The 17182-nt window shown below is 33.9% G+C and overlaps 1 protein-coding gene across 3 annotated transcripts in view; it reads left to right on the top strand.

Moving 5' to 3' along the window:
• The window catches only part of TFEC (transcription factor EC), a 185106-nt gene extending 172137 nt beyond the window's left edge, over positions 1-12969 (top strand). For 2 of the 3 annotated variants that reach the window (XM_054692576.1, XM_037511995.2), the window contains 4 exons: positions 1843-1899; positions 4103-4178; positions 9331-9478; positions 10341-12969. In XM_054692576.1, the coding sequence (XP_054548551.1) occupies positions 1843-1899; positions 4103-4178; positions 9331-9478; positions 10341-10721 (662 nt within the window). In that variant the 3' untranslated portion in view covers positions 10722-12969. The remainder of the gene's footprint in view (positions 1-1842; positions 1900-4102; positions 4179-9330; positions 9479-10340) is intronic. The other variant, XR_008550829.1, reaches the window with a different exon arrangement.
• The last annotated feature ends 4213 nt before the right edge of the window (positions 12970-17182 follow it).

Here is a 17182-nt window from a genome sequence, read left to right as displayed (position 1 = left end):
CACTGGGTACAGTCAGAAGCGCGGGAGGGTGAGAGAATTCACCAGAGCCAGAGCGGGGAGCAGAACAGGCAGAAGGACCGAAGTACACTGCTGAGGGGAGCAGCAGGCAGCAGGAGAGGTCTGCGCGCCATGTGGGACCCTCCTCCGGTGGCCGGGGAGCAGCCGGGGATCGAACCAGCACCGCAGAGGCCACGGGCAGCTTCGCAACCCAGATCCCAACCGCTGCGCCACCGGGGAGGCCCACTACATAATTTTAAATAAATGCATTCCTATATTATTTAGTTTTAAAATTGGAATTATCCAAGGCACACTATACACTATCTCTTACTATCAGGCAAATTACTCCCAAACTTAAGAGCTTGAAATCATAAGTACTTATCTCAAACAATGTTTTTATTTTATTTTTATTTTTTTAAGATTTATTTTATTTATACAAAAACCAGGGTACAGGCCAGATGTGTGGGAGGGTGAGAGGATTCGCCAGAGACAGAGCCGGGAACAGAACAGGCAGACTGACGAAACACACTGCTAAGGTCAGCAGCGGGTGAGACAGGAGAGGTCTGCTTGCCCTGTGGGTTGCTCCGGGCCGGCAGGGATCGAACCGGCGCTGCAAAGGCTGTGGACATTTTCACAGCGCTGCAGTCAACTGCCTGTGCCACCAGGGAGGCCCTATCTCATACAGTCTTTATGGCCAGAAAACCATAGATGGCTTAGAAAATTGATTTTGGCTTAAAATCTTTCATGAGGTTACAGTCAACATGTTGGCCAGAGATATAGAACTCTGAGACTTGACAGACTAGAGGATGTGTTTTCACTTACAGGCTTTGCATGTCAGTGGTGTTTGTTGGCAAGTGACTTTGGTAACTCCCCATAGCCTGCTCAAGTGTACTTACGGTGTGACAACTGGTGACCCAAAACACCAAGTGAAAACTGGAAGACTTTTATGACCCAGCCATCAAAGCCACTCTAGTCAGTTCCACAATATTCTATCAGTTTCAGAATCAGTCTCTATTCCATGTGAGAGGGAATTACAAAGGTGTGAGCATCATAAGTAAAATAATCATGGGCCATTTCGGAGGCTGACAACCACAACCACAAAGCAAATAGAGTGCTGTATCATTTTTCCCCCCCAAAGATTTATTTACATATTTATACAAGCACTGGGTACAGTCACAAGCTCAGGAGGGTGAGAGAATTCACCAGAGCCAGAGCAGAGAGCAGAACAGGCAGACTGATGAAGTCCCCACTCCTGAGGGGAGCATCGGGCACTCCTGGGATCGAACCGGTGCTGCAGACACTGCGGGCAGCTTCGCAGCCCAGCGCTCAACTGCTGTGCCACCAGGGAGACCTTCATTTATAAGAAGTGTGCAGTTATTTGATAGAATAATGTGAGAAAGGTAGTTTCAACTCTTGATATGTGTAAGAGTTCATAATTTATAAAAATGTATGTTATAAAAATTTAGGTTTGAATAATTTTTATAATTCTGAAAATAATAGCCATGATTAAATGTTTTAATTTTAGCTGTGTACTATACCTCTTTTAATCATCAGATATGTGTTATAACAGTTATACAGATGAGGAGCTATTGAAACAGAAAATCTTTTGATAGATAATATTTACATGGCTAATAAATGGAGGGCCAGAATACAAATCTAGACTTTTGTGCCCCGTAGACTAAAGTTTTTGCCACTGTCTCTTAATAAAGGATGTTGTGCTCCAAATTTCTAAATATTTGCATAAATGTATCATATAACTTGGAACAACTAATACTGTGTTTTCATCTGGTATTTCTGATTTATATTGACTGGCTCTAAGGTATCAATTATCTTCCTTTTGATCAGAAACAGATACTCGAGCTTTGGCAAAAGAGAGACAAAAGAAGGACAACCACAACCTCAGTGAGTATATTTTCCTTTTCTTCCTAAAAAAATTAATTAATACAAAAAGGTTAAAATGTATGGTCATATATTATCACTTCATAAGTATTTTGAGATGAGTGACAAAAATTGAAATGCTATGTAGGGAAATTTAAACAATCTCAGAAAAGCTGCATATTTTTAGGAAGCAAAACATCTCAAATTCTCTCCTTGGTCATTGTCTCCCAAGAAGGCTGCATATGACTGAAGTGAGTCATTTGAACTCTGTTGTGACTCATTGACTCAAAGGAGATGAAGATAACATTAGAAAATGTACACCATTTAAATAGCAAGAAACATAACTCTAGATTCTCATCTTTCTGTATCATCGGCTCCTCACTTCCTAATGACAAATTATCTGAAAGACACTGGTAGTGTTGCATTGCTGAATTCCACCTCTGGGGGGAAAAAAAAAACAATGTCTTCCCGGGAATCAATTCAACTCTGATAATAGGTCACATGAGATGGAGAAGTGAAGGTAAGAGAAATTTAGTGGCTAACTTGAGCATGAGAATGCTTGGACTTGTCTCAAGTGAATTTGACTAACTGAGTGTGAAGCCTTTTTATCCTGGGAGCCAAATCAAAAAATGAGAAATGAGTGAAATAGAATTTAAAAATAAAAACTTTAAACCTTTAGACAAACCAGTAATTTACTTACAGGTAACTTTTATGTGTATGTGTGATGTCTTTGTCTGTTCTTTATGCATCGGTATACATTGCAGGGTAGTCAACATTTGCTGCCTACATGGCGTGAGAAAAGAGTTAGTCCTTGGTTAAGAGTGGAAAGGGAAATGATCTGATTCCCATAGCCTTAGTGGTAGAGTAGATCAACTTTGGTCCAGAGTATGAGCCACATAGAACATGAGTAGGGGAGCTAATCATTGATAGAGGCATTAATATGTCATGGAACCATGGGTTTCTTTCTCAGTTTTAAACCTATTAACTGTCATTGTCTGCTCCTTTCTTCCTTCCTCTATGTTTACAGCTTAAACAAGTAATTCAATGCAGAGCATGATAGGGCTCTGATATGTCCACCATCAAAGTGTTTTTTTAATTTGGATTCCTTTGCTTAATGATTTTGCTTTTTTAGAGATAGCAATGTTAAGAATAATAATACTACAAATTTTAAATAGAATGAATGTAGCACAACCCCCCACATTTGTCAGGATCGTGGCAGGGAGGCAAAGGAAGTCCCATTTACTAGACTGGAGAAAGTGCTAAATTAAGTTATAATTTATAACTTGCGATAGTGCCAAATTAAGTATGTTCTATCTTCCCTAAACACTGGAAGGCCAGATATGAATTTAAAATTTCAGGTCCTTAGAGTTCTGAGTGGGAATGTCACGAAGTGGAAATGCCAACCCACAGCCTGTATCAGTAGTTCTCAAATTATGAGCTCTGGAGAGGCAGCATCAGAACCTTCAAAAGAATTTGTTAGAAATGCAAGTTCTTGGGCTTCAATGCAAACCTACTAAATTCAGAATCTTTTTGTATTGGGGTACAGATCTATTTTAAAAATCCTTCCAAGAAAATCTAATGTGCCACAAAGTTTGAAACTACTACCTTATTATTGAAATTTTAAATTAGAAAAATTTCTAACCATACAATCTAACCATATACATTTATTTAACACATTCTATATAGCAAACCCTCCAGGGATACAAAAATAGTAAGAAAATGCCCCTGCCCTGAAGGACGTCAAGTCTGGCTTGGCATGTTTATCTAAGATGTGCCAAACTTTGTGTTAGGGCTTCAAGGGAGTCTATGAGAAGAGTCAAGTTTAGTGCAGAACTAAAAAAAATTACAGTACTCATAGACTCACAAAATAAAATCATGTGGACTAATGATCAAATCAGAGATAAATGAATATACAAATATACCTATCCCCTATTTGAAGTATATTTAAAATGTATACATATATTTCAGTATGAATAAATATATAGCAGCTCAAAGAAAGAAAAAAGTGTTTTTGAGACAAACTTTTAAAACATTGTAATAGAATCAAAATTCTAATGTTATTTTCACTTTTATAAAATATTGGAATTTTTATTTCACCGTAGAGTAGTACTGTTTCGACGAAATGAAAATCTTTTGCTCATTGTTGTTTAAAGGATATTAAGAAGGTTTACAACTGACCAAAGTGAATTGTGCTTTAATGAAAATAATAATGTTTCTTTTTTAATAGTTGAAAGAAGAAGAAGGTATAATATTAATTACCGAATCAAGGAGCTTGGCACCCTTATTCCAAAGTCTAATGATCCGTGAGTTCAACAATCAGTTCTGTAATAATGTTATGGTTAACCCCCAAAAGGGTTGGGAGGGAAGAAGAGAACTAAGCAGTTAATGGCAAAGATAAAGCTACTGCTGGTTCTTTTTCTATATCTCTTCAAGGCTGATATTACCAAGCATCAAGGTTATTAGCAATAGTTAATCTTTTGAATTTCAGTTCAAATTATAATAATTTGTAAGTAAATTATTTCTTCTCTGTTCATAGTGGTCCTTCTGTATGTCACCAATACTGGTAAATTTAGTGATAATGTCAAGTGCTATCTATGATACTGACTAGTTTATTTATGTTTACAGCAATTCTCCCAACTTAAGATTTATGTATACATGAAAAGGAAATTGTTACATTTTGATAGGTTCTAAAATTCTGGAGACATGCAAGTAAGAAATGAAATCATAAAAATATACTGATTGATTCCAACCAACAATGGATCAGTGTAATAAAATTTGGTCAGGTTTTGATGTCATATACACAAAAAGTCAATAAAAACCAGATGTCTGAGATTGTGTCTCAAGAAAACATTTATTAACCAAAATATCACTTTACAATATTGAGTGTTTCATCAAAAACATTAAAAAAATGTGGTCAACAGTATTGATGACTTAAAAGCGTTTCATTCAAATTGAGAACTTCCCTCTCCAAATACTGTCAGACATCCATTATTACTCAACCATGATATTTGACAAAGTGATATTTGTGAAACTTCTTTCCTAAATCCAAATGTGCCAATTTACTTAAACAATTTAATAATTTATAATTAAAGGGAATGGTGATGTTTATCCTCATGGGCATACTGTGTAGTGAACTCATCTCTAGAAGAATAACAAAAATGAGCCCTGGAGCAGAGTCTCAGAGCTCAGTATAGACCCTACCAATACTTCTTCAAATTTTTTGCAACTTTTTTAAAGAGGAAAAAAATACTCGTTTTCTTGTCAGAAATTTTAATGCTTAAAAATATAAATGTATATTGATTCACCAAATGTTTTATTGTTTGAATATGTGTTTTGATTTTTTTTCATGCATCAGCTGCATTAAAATATGTAATCTATTTTAATTTCTTCAAAATAACACAAGACTTAGATGGCATAGTATAGATGGATTTTTCAAAATGTTTTTACCCTGATTCATTGCAGCATTTTTTATGGAGTTTATCTTCACTGACATTTAAATTCAGTTTTTCAAAGCTTTTAACATAATTTTCCTAAAAACAATAACCTATGTTTATAAATGTTCCTTCTATTTTTACATTCACATTTCATTAGCTAATGTGCATATTATTTAATTATATTATCATAATAATAAGTACTATGGGCATTAACTTAATAGGCTTTAAGTAAACACATGTTGCCACAAGGATAATAGAAGTAACTGGGTGTTATCAAAAGGTAGCCTAATAGCTTCTAATATCTACTTTGTTCTGACAACAATCAGTGGGTGTTACAAAGGGAATGAAGAACATTAATTAATCCTGAAAGTGATTAGGTAAAGGTCAATTAAAAGAGCTTCTCTTGTAAATGGTAGAGCTAATCCATAGTGCCCAGGGCATATAAGATTGGACTCTGAAGCTTAATTGAACATCTTCAGATGTCACCATTTATATGACAACCAGTTATATAACTGGGTTATTATAAAATTACAATCAAATAATGTGTATGAAAATATTTTACAAATTATAAAGCTGGGCCTCCCCTGGTGGCATAGCAGTTGAGCACTGGGCTGTGAAGCTGCCCGCAGCCTCTGCAGTGCCGGTTCTATCCCTGGCCGCCGGTGAGGGTCCCACATGGAACGACAGACTTCTCCTGCCACCCCCACTGCTCCCCTCAGCAGTGTATTTCATCAGTCTGCCTGTTCTTTTCCCTGTCTGGCTCTGGTGAATTCTCTCACCCTCCCCTCCCGCGCTTCTGACTGTACCCAGTGCTTGTATAAATAAATAAATCTTAAAAAAAAACAAATTATAAAGCTTATGTGAGAGATTATTACCTTACATATTTATGAATACTTTTGTTATAAAAGGGCTCCTTTCTTGTTCCAGTTCATCATTGAGAATAGAAAAGATGGTAAACTTTTTGGAAAGGGCCAGATAGCAAATATGTCAAGTTTTGTGGGATATATATATATATATATGCATGACTATGTTCATGAAACTTAATTGATAAAAACAGGCTGTGTGATGTAGTTTTGCCATCCCTGATTTGTAATATGGTAAATCAATTTATAACAGAACCATATTTGAAAGTGAACATTACTTAAAAACCTTCATTGCAAGTATTCTTAAGTATCTGTCAGTTCTGTATGGACCCCAACAAGGTTGGTTATTATTTTTTATTTTTTGTAATTCTGTTATGTAATATGTAGATTAATTACATTTATTTGGTTCAAACTGAAACACAAAAATTAATCAGATGTTGCATATATCATAATCAGATGTGTCCATATAGCACAGACAAAAAAGACACTTCACTGCCAACTGCAGGATTCCAGACATCTCAATACTAATTCTGTTGAAATAAATTTTATCCCTTGGCTTACTGTGACCTCACCTGTTACACTAATGTCCCTCTGGTGGAATCCATAATGTAACCGCTTAAAATGAATTTTACTGAGAAGTACCCTTGGTCAAAATAGAAAACATTTTTCCAATGGAAGATGTATTTGAAAACATGTAAAATCCACATATTTGTAGGAAGAGCACTGAACTGATGGAGGAGACATGGTGTTTTACCTTCTAAGCACTGTCTGTTCTGGGGTATAGCAGAAACTGCGAAGTGGTTGATCTCTGATGATATTTGATCTTTTCAGCTCATGATTAGAATAAACTTGGGTATTGGTTTATAACTTAGGAACTTCTTATGGTGTTAGCTTTCTTTTTTATTTTTCTAAAGTTTTCATGCATACATACTCCTAAGATGGCAACAGAGTGGGCATTTTCCAAAGTTCAGCCTGCTGGCACTCCTACTTTAATTTACACATATCTCTTAGCTACTTTAGCCTCAAATGCATTTAAGCTTTTAGCTCCCCAAAAGTTTTAAGTTTCTTAGAGAAAATTATTTTGTAGAAAATGAAAAGCTAGCATCAACATTAATTCTTTAAGCATGCTTTTAATAATGTGTTAGTGTTATAATATTTTTAGTGTCTAGCTGCTTGAAATTATCTTGGGACAGAAAAACATTTCCTTGAGAAATTAGAAAACAAAATATTTTTAAAATAAATATTATATATTAAAATTAACTTTTAACATGTCAGTGCAAATGATGTCAAGTTGCAATTAAAGGAGACTGCCATGTATTCTCTGCCACCTCTTTAAAGGTTTATTTTAGATCTGAATGAAGGCCTCCCCAGTGGCGCAGCGGTTGAGCGCTGGGTTGCGAAGCTGCCTGCAGCCTCTGCAGCTCCATTTTGATCCCCGGCTGCTCCCCGGCCACTGGAGGAGGGTCCCACATGGCGCGCAGACCTCTCCTGCCGCCCGCTGCTCCCCTCAGCAGTGTACTTCGGTCCTTCTGCCAGCTCTGCTCCCCGTTCTGGCTCTGGTGAATTCTCTCACCCTCCCATGCTTCTGACTGTACCCAGTGCATGTATAAACAAACGAACAAATAAATAAATAAAACATGCCTCTATTTAAAAAAAAAGTTTTTTAGATCTGAATGAACAAAATCTTAAACTTCCAAGTTGACTACAGTTACTCTTTTCCTTTGATTCCTTTATCCTTCAAGTTTTCTTCCCCAAAGAAATTAAACAAATTAGGGCCACAAGGCTCCTGCTACCGTTTAGAGTTTTAATTAAGAGGTCACTACCTTTTTTAGTTACCGATACTTCCTAGGTTTAATGATAACTGTAGTCTCTTTCTCCATAGTCTCCCAACAGCAGATAAGACACTATGAGTGGATGAAGGCCATGAGCTATTATGGCCCTAGAGAACTGATAAAGCTTTTTCAAACTTGAGGCAGACACTGACAATGATTTGGTACATTCCTGTAGAAGACAGCTTATCCTAATCAGCATTTTCCCCTGCTGGTAGAAAAACGTATCTCCTTACAGCTAATGAAATTCTCATCTAACCTGGCCTTCCAAGAAGGCATATGCAAGTCATTTGTTAAACACCTTTTCACACTTCTGATCACTTAATAAATATAAGTCTATATGAAGCTTAGTATATTTCACAAAATCATGTAAACTAATAATATATGTAATGCAATATCTTTTAAATTTCCTTTTTATGCAGTATTAAAAAATTCCTGACTCAAATTTGAAAATTTATTAATGTTTTGCAATAGCTCTGATTAACTTTTAGTAATTAGTTTGGCTTCATTCTCCACATGTTGTCAATTCTCATTTAGTACTAAATTCATTAATGTATGTTTTCAGATATTAAAATCAACAGCTTATTCTATAGTTCCAGATTTATCATGTCCCCTGTCTTAAATATAAATTTTAACAAGGTGTTTTTTTATGCAGTAGTCTTGAAATGTTATCTGGTAATATTTAACTACATTTGTCTATTGTAAGCTTATTAAAATATGTATCCATGCTTTTAAAAAATATTAATGGTTTTGTGCAAAAAAATTACTAAATGGTTCTAGAAAGTCTTGTCCTATTGCATAAATTGATGTTGCCAAACTCTTGATTTGTTTCACAATCACTCAGGATCACCATTCAGGAAGAACTACATTTTTTTTTATAAAAGCAACCTTATTAGAATGTAGGTTAAAAGATTGGTACATTTGAAATGATCTTAAAAAATTTAGGCTTAAGTCTTCAGTAATGTACATTTCCTAGTTCATTAATGCAGAAATACCGCACATAGATTTTAATCTCAGAGTTAATAATAAAAGCAATTTTCACTAAAAATATAAAAACTGTAATGGTAGAATCATGATATTGCATTTAGCTCTCCCACAAAAAGTCACTTTATTACTTTCTTTTGACACTTATTTTCATTCTGGGATTAATTTTACTATATAAGGGCTTCTTAACTATTCTATTAAAATTTCTATTCAGAAGCAATAATATCTAAGAGTGAATAATAGTCATGTAAATCATTATTTTATATTAATGTAAAAGATTTTGTAAGTTCTTATGAATTCTGCTGACATGCACAATTGTGAAAAGGTTATCTCTCCGTTCTACAGTGATATGCGCTGGAACAAAGGAACCATTCTAAAAGCATCAGTGGAGTACATCAAGTGGCTCCAAAAAGAACAACAGAGAGCCCGGGAATTAGAACACAGACAGAAGAGATTAGAGCAGGCTAACAAGCGTCTTCTACTCCGGATTCAGGTTTTTCTACGAATGTTGCTATAAACTACAAAGCTTGCATATGGCTTACCCATCATCATGTCTGTTCATTAATCTAATTTACTTTTTTTTCTTCACAACTATTTTTCTTCCAAAGAATTTTGTTAACTTTTAGAAATTCATGAATTGGGTGGCATCATTAGGTTCTTATTAGAAATCCACAATCAAGATGATTTTAAAAAATGCATATGAAATGCATTAACAACTAATTGTAAAATGCAGAAAACTGAACTAACTTTATAAATACACACAATATTATCTGAGCTGAAAAACAATAATAAGTAGAACATATGTTTCTCTATATATTGAACACTAAATTCTCCTCTCCCCGCTTTTTCTTTAGTATCATTGCTATGGATTTCATTGCCTCAAGGCATATTGTGCCAATTTATATTAAGTCACTCCCCATCTGTTCATGTGACAGAAAATATCAAAATATGGGTTTTCATAACTCAAGTTTGTTTTATGTGAGCATGTTTATTGCCAGGTAATGCATTCAGTCTGTTTCCATGAAATGGTCCCATAGTGGGAAATTAATCATGAAAAATAAATGGAAAATTTTCCACTATCTCCAAATGACTATATTGTAGTATGAGTCATGATGGACCATCATTTGTTATAAATTCCTTTAAAGAACAATAGGAGTGTTTTTAATTTTTTTTAATCTCTGAGTTATTTTTTAGGTACTAGCAATATTTCTGATTCCATTATTTATGGAGAATAATTGTTATTTGGGTTATTCAATTTGAATGCTATTAATATTTTGGTTTTAGTTTTGATTTATTTTCTACAATTATGTCCACTTTCAGTGTCATTATTTAATTATTCTCATTTGAAATTGCAGGAACTAGAAATACAGGCTCGTGCTCATGGTCTGCCAACTCTGGCTTCACTTGGCTCAGTTGATTTAGGTGCTCATGTCACCAAACAACAGACCCTTCTTGAGCAGAATTCAGTGGATTATTGCCAGCAATTGACTCTGTCTCAGGGGACAAGCCCTGAGCTCTGTGATCAAGCGATGGCCTTCTCCGATCCTTTGTCACACTTCACAGATTTATCATTTAGTGCTGCTTTGAAAGAGGAACAGAGATTGGATGACATTCTACTGGATGACACAATATCTCCTTTTGGAACAGATCCTCTGCTTTCTGCCACTTCTCCTGCAGTTTCTAAAGAGAGCAGTAGGAGAAGTAGTTTCAGCTCAGATGATGGTGATGAATTATAAAAAATGAACAGGCTCAATTAATCAACAGGGATGCAATTCCAGGCTGGTGCTATGCAGTTATGGTCTGTGTTTCATATATTGCTTTGACTTAATTCTTAAAGGAATATATTCATGAACAAACTGATTAAACAAAAACAACAGAAGAATTCACAGGAAGAAGAAGCATAGTGTTGAAGAATTATTAAGAGCTGAAAGAGATTTTTTTTCCCTCTTTGACAGAATCCAAATCTACTTAAATTTTGTTTTCCTGGAAAGAGGTACAACATAAACAATAGCTCTCTATTGATGTATTAAAAGTAGTAATTTCCTGATGTGCTACTGGAATAACAAACTGAAAAGAGTGAACCTATGGAAATATATAGATCTTTTCTTAGTTTTTCACTTAAATCTCCTTCTTATTTAACTCTTACAATTTTCATTTTCCAGAATCAAGAACAACAGATCTGGTGGTTCATTGCCTTTATCCAGTCTGGTAGACATGGCTAAAGTTCAAGACTTATAAGGGAAATTATGAAAAGATAGATTAGCTGTCACTTGTAATTTGAAAATGAATCTATAATAAATATCAGAATTCATAACAATAAAATCAGAAAATTTATAAAACTTTGGTTTCCAAAGTTAGACCCTGGTTCCTTTTCTCAGTCTAATTACACTAATTCTCAAAGCATTTTTGTTTATTTACAGAGACATACTCTGTTTAGACAAAAAAACCCCAAAAGATTAACATTGCAAATTAAGGAACACTCTGGATATCACCTTCAAAACTATAGGCTAGAATTTTATCTCTTCACACAAACTTATACCCATGCACAGGCACACATGCAGACATTTTTTTTTTTAATCTTTGTTTCAACCTTCTGATTTTCTAATCAACATCAGAAATTACATCCCAAACCCTCCTTTCTTCATCAAAAATAAATATTGAATAATGAACTTCAGTAAATCAAACAGGAAAAGCCCCCCAATAAAACACTTTGTCAGACATTAAAGTTTATCACTGTCTCCAAAGTTGGAGATCAATTCATTCATGATATAATTTTATACCAAATAGACAAAATAATGAACTGAAAAATTAATTAGTAAAACAGGAACTTATATTACATTTAGCTTAGTGTTTGGTACAGTTCTGTTCTCATAAGCAACTTAAGGTACCCAGTGATTTTTGCTAGCTTTGTTACCATTTATTATGCATATTTATATGTATGATGATTTACTCAAATTTTTCTCTCTTTAGTTTGTTTTAGGATTGGGAAATGACTTACCAAGCATGTTGCTCTGTTCTGGAACTCTACAAGTGATCATCTGATTCATGAATATTCAGGGACAGAGAGTCAAAATTGCAGTGGGTCCTATGAAAATGTAGAAAAGATGAGCAAGAGATGGTCTTACCCCTCAGTTAGTTAACAAGACTATATGAGAAAAAAACAAGATAGAAGACATAGAGAATTAATATCTACATGTAGAATTAAAATCTACAAATAACAGAAGTTCAGAGAAATAAGATTGGAGACTCAGAAATATTATAATTTGGCTGAAAGGGAAGGAAGATAGGGGAATGATATCAACTAAATGATAAAAGTGAGAGTAAGTTGGGGATTTGTCCTCATTTGACATTCATTAGAAAGATCTAGCTATCCTAGAAGATGCTAGTTAAGATTTCTGGAAAATAATATTGGCAACAGGCTATGGAAGCTCTTCAAAGCTACTGAGAAATATGTAGAATTATAACTTTTTATTAGGCAAAATAAGCCTAAAATTTTAAATATGACTGAGATACAATCGTTTGGTTATATTAACTTTAGGGGGCCTTTTTAAAAAGGATTTACTTATTCATACAAGAACTGAGGTAGAGGCCAGAGGTGTGGGGGCGGTGAGAGGATTCACCAGAGACAGAGCAGGGAGCAGGACAGGCAGACTAACTGAAATACACTGCTGAGGGGAGTAGGGGGTGAGTCAGGAGAGGTCTGCTGCTCCATGTGGGCAGCCCCCTGGCCAGGGATCGAACCCATGCTACAGTGGCCGCAAACAGCCCCATAGGCTTCGTCCTAACCCCTTCCACCACCAGGGAGGCCCTTTAGGGGGCATTTTTGAAAAGACATTTTAGGTAATGCTCATATGGAAATTGTCATCATGAAATCTTCTAATATATTGATAAAAATAGGCAAATGTTAAACACTAATGATACTCATCTCAGGCTTAGTCCAAAGCTTTAGCTCAGAGTTTGGAGAATCAAAGTATGTTTCATTGTTTAACATGGAGAAAATCATTCTTAATTTATAGAAATAGTTAATAAAGTTAGATAAATTCATCTAAAATATGCTATGCAAAAAATCAATAAGATACACTTTCTCAAGAATTTTCAAGAAGATACTATGTATTTTTAAGTTTATGAAAAAAAATACTTTGTTATCTATAATTTCAGTTATAGTTGATAACAGATGATAATTTCATTCAACATTACAAACCATAGAGGAGGAATGTATTTTGGGGTCCAGGGAAATACATTATCTAGAGAGAAACTAATTTCTGTTCTCATTTTATCCATTATCCTTATTTATTCATATTCTGCGATTTACACTGATGATGTCATTACTCTGTCATCATTTTTATTCAGTTAAAATACTGCTACTCATCTCTGAAAACCATTTCTCAAAATCTTAGCTAAAGTAAGGGCTCTACACAGGATGATAGAGTCTGTATAGAAGAGATCTGGAAAGGGTACTAATATTTGCTGCTACCTTCAGATTATAATAGCTATCAGGCTAATTGGCTAATCAAATTTTAAAGAGATAGATTTAAAAAAATGACTAGTCAGTCATTCTTAACTTTTTAAGGCATGAGTGCCTTGAGAATCTAGGGAAAACTGTAGATTCTTTCCCCAGAAAAATAAAATTTGTATAGACAAAAAATTGCATGCATCAAGAGGTGTTTTTTTTAAAGATTTATTTTTATTTATATAAGAGCTGGGGTACAGGCCAGAGGCGCGGAAGGATTCACCAGAGATAGAGCCGGGAGCAGAACAGGCAGATGGACCGAGAGCACTGCTGAGGGGAGCAGCGGTGGGCGCGACAGGAGAGGTCTGCTGAACCATGTGGGAATCTCCCTGGCCGGCCGGGAATCGAATCCGTGCTGCAGAGGCTGCGGACAGCTTCACAGCACTGTGCTCAACCTGCTGCGCCACTGGGGAGGCCCTCATCTTGAGATTTTAGGAACATTCTGAATGTTTCTCTAGATTCTTCGTGAATAATTCCCTCATCAGGTCTGTTACTTTAATAGATAGTATTGCTGCTATATGTCTATCAAGAGCTAAGTACATGGTTAACAGGATATGTAATTACAGAGAAGGGAGCCCTAATCATCTGAATATCATTATCCCAACCCTATAGTGATGAAGTTGCATAAGAAAGTAAAAGTGTACCAAACTATCTTATTCACTGAGGAAGTTGTTCTCTTATAAAGTAACCACCTTTTAAGCATCCTGGAATACATATGTCTCTGGTTTTATATTTGTGTTATATATTTATGGGTGACTTTGCCTATGATTATTTGACATTGTAAACATCTGACAATAGCATTCTTAATGATAAAAATAAAGTAAAAATAGCATAAACTCAAAAGCAAATTATTCAAGTATTTAAGAATCAAGGGACATCCTTGGGGGAATTGATGAATATTTAGAACATATTTTCAGAAGTAAGACATCTCCTAACAGTAGAAGATGCATACTGTTTGTCAAATAAGTTTATCACAAACTACATCAACTATTATGGAACTGTTACATAATTAACTGAAGTTTGTTCATTCAAAGGATTAATGCATAATTATAGTTGCAATAAAAATGTTCTTAAATATGATAAAATAATATGATACATACATATGTACACACGTATATATAGACTATATTTTCTCAGCTTACAGAGGTAATATCAGTGACTTCAATTTTCTTAATGTTTGGGTACAAAAGCTCTAATTAATAGCCAGATGAGTAGGGGACAAAAAGAAACAACCTCCCTCCTTTTCAAACTCATTTTCCCACTCACATGATTATAAATAAAATATTTAATAGCTCTTATTTTAAAAAAATAGACTCAAGTTTCTCAATTTAATATGCTCCTTTAATTTTATGTCAGGAGAGAAGTTAGATTTTACAACATAAAAAAGAATATATTTTTCTTTTGCTTTGATAGATTGTCGTATTTGGAATTTACTTATAAGTTATCATGAAAATACCATTTTGCTCTTCAGATATTGTGGAATTTTTGATAAATAAATGGCATATCTAAGTGTTTCAAGAATTTTATCTTTCTAAGCTATTTACTGACCTTATTATATCTAAGATGTAGGTGAAAATTGGAATCAATTAATCATTTTGTGTGTTATCAGCCCTAAATCAACCATCTGGGTTTCTTGAAAACAACTGAAGGATTGAATTTTGCTTCAGTATTGATAATGGCACAGTCTGTATATGCTACGTGGAATTACATTTGCCCCTACAGTGCCCTGCATTTTGATAAGTATACAATGTGAACCTGAATTAGTATAATTACATATACAGAATTTCATTACATTTACTTAATAAATACTAAACACATTTAGAGTATTTATATATGTGTTTCTACATTCCAAAATTATCTCTATTTTGTTTTCTACTGATGAAATCCTCAGTAAATTGTGATCCCTGTCCCGACATTTACCCGTAGCCTTCAAGAATAAAACTAAAGACTCGTGTTTTCAATGCTACCTCTCCCATTCATGCACTCCCAATTCATTTTAAAAATTCTCTCGATTCAATTTTACTTCATTCACAGAAATAAATTTTATTTGTATGTTATTTAAGCTGGTGGTTATATATAACAAAATAGAAAATATGCAAAAGAAGGGATATTCTTATTTTGTTGAAAGAATTATATATAATCAAAGAGTTACATGTTTGCTATTTTTAATGATGACTACTTTAAAAGCTAACTAAATTCAAAGATTATATCTAACAGCATTACAGTTGATTATGGCATACAAAGCTAAAATTAATCCAGCTATTTAATCTTAATAGTAATGATGTAGTTAAAATTCTTTGACTTTAATAGCATTACATATATATACATGAATAGGTAAAGTAATATTCCCATAATTTTAATCTAACATTGGTTAGATCAAGAAAACATTGTTAGTGTAATAAAGCTGTAAAATTTGTAATCATTGCTATTTTTCACTTTTAATAACAAGGTAATGTGTCTTATTTTCTATTACAATGAACACTAGTGTAGTCTAATAGATTCATGAATCTTTGTATACATTTAAAAGATGTACCAATATTCTCTCTGCATATATTAAGTGAAAGCATAGAATTATTAAATTCCTTAATATACTTTTTGTTCCGCTTTTGTATACAGATGGCACTGGAAAATACAGAATGTGGGTTAATCATCTGAAAAGATACTTAACAGTCACTAGTCTTCAAAACTGACAACAGCTCACTAGATAGTCCATGCTGAAAATGATGATCCAATATTTCCCTATTAATGAAAATAATTGTTACATCCTTTAATATAGTCTCCTGCCATCTGTTTCTCCATGCTGTTATGATTTTGATTTATGGAAAATATTTATCAAAATGTAGCAAAATTGCTAACAGGCATAACTGTAGCAGTGAAATTACTAAGAAACTCTACAAAATCTTTTAATATACTAGACAGTCCCCAGACAATCTAGGACAAATAGAATACTGTATTTTAATATGTAAAACACTTTAAAGCTGCTAATTGGTATTGACTAGAACTATCCCTTGATAATGAAATTAATAAGAATTTCAGTTAAATGTTGACTTTCTAATATTTAATACCATGTTTATGAATTTTTTCTACATACCTGCTTCAAAAATAATAAAACAGGATAGCTCTGAGTTTTCTATAAAAGATGATACTCTATGTTCATATGTAATTTCGTTTCCTTTTTGAAAATTGCACTATATGGATATTTTTCTTAACACATTATAATGCCAAAAAATAATAACTATAATATCTGTATGAAAAGTAATAACTAGTGTAATATAGATAAAAATAAGTCAGGATGATTTTTGATACGATATAGACTGAAAAAATGAATAACCAAATGGATTTCATATTTGATTTCATATGTATGTACGTGTTTGGTACATTTGGGTTTAGATACATCTGTGCCCATGTGGGAACCTATAAAAAATTTTCTAATCTCTTGACATTAGAAAGGAGTTGACATGTAAATATGTTATTTTTATGCTAGTCCTTATTAGCACCTATATCTAGGCAACATTTGAAGCTATCCCCAAATATTTTCTATTAGGAAAACACCATACACACACACACATCTTAATCTAAGATGAGTCTAAAAAATTGAAAACATGAAGAAATCTGTAACAGGTTTTAATATACTTGTTAGAATAAGTGATATGGGCAGCTGTAAGCCATTTAGATATAATACAAAGA

This window comes from Talpa occidentalis, unplaced genomic scaffold, assembly GCF_014898055.3.
Source record: "Talpa occidentalis isolate TD23 unplaced genomic scaffold, MPIMG_talOcc4v2.1, whole genome shotgun sequence".
Taxonomy (NCBI): Eukaryota; Metazoa; Chordata; class Mammalia; order Eulipotyphla; family Talpidae; genus Talpa; species Talpa occidentalis.
Note: the sequence above shows the minus strand (reverse complement) of the source record. Positions and strands in the feature narration are given on the sequence as shown.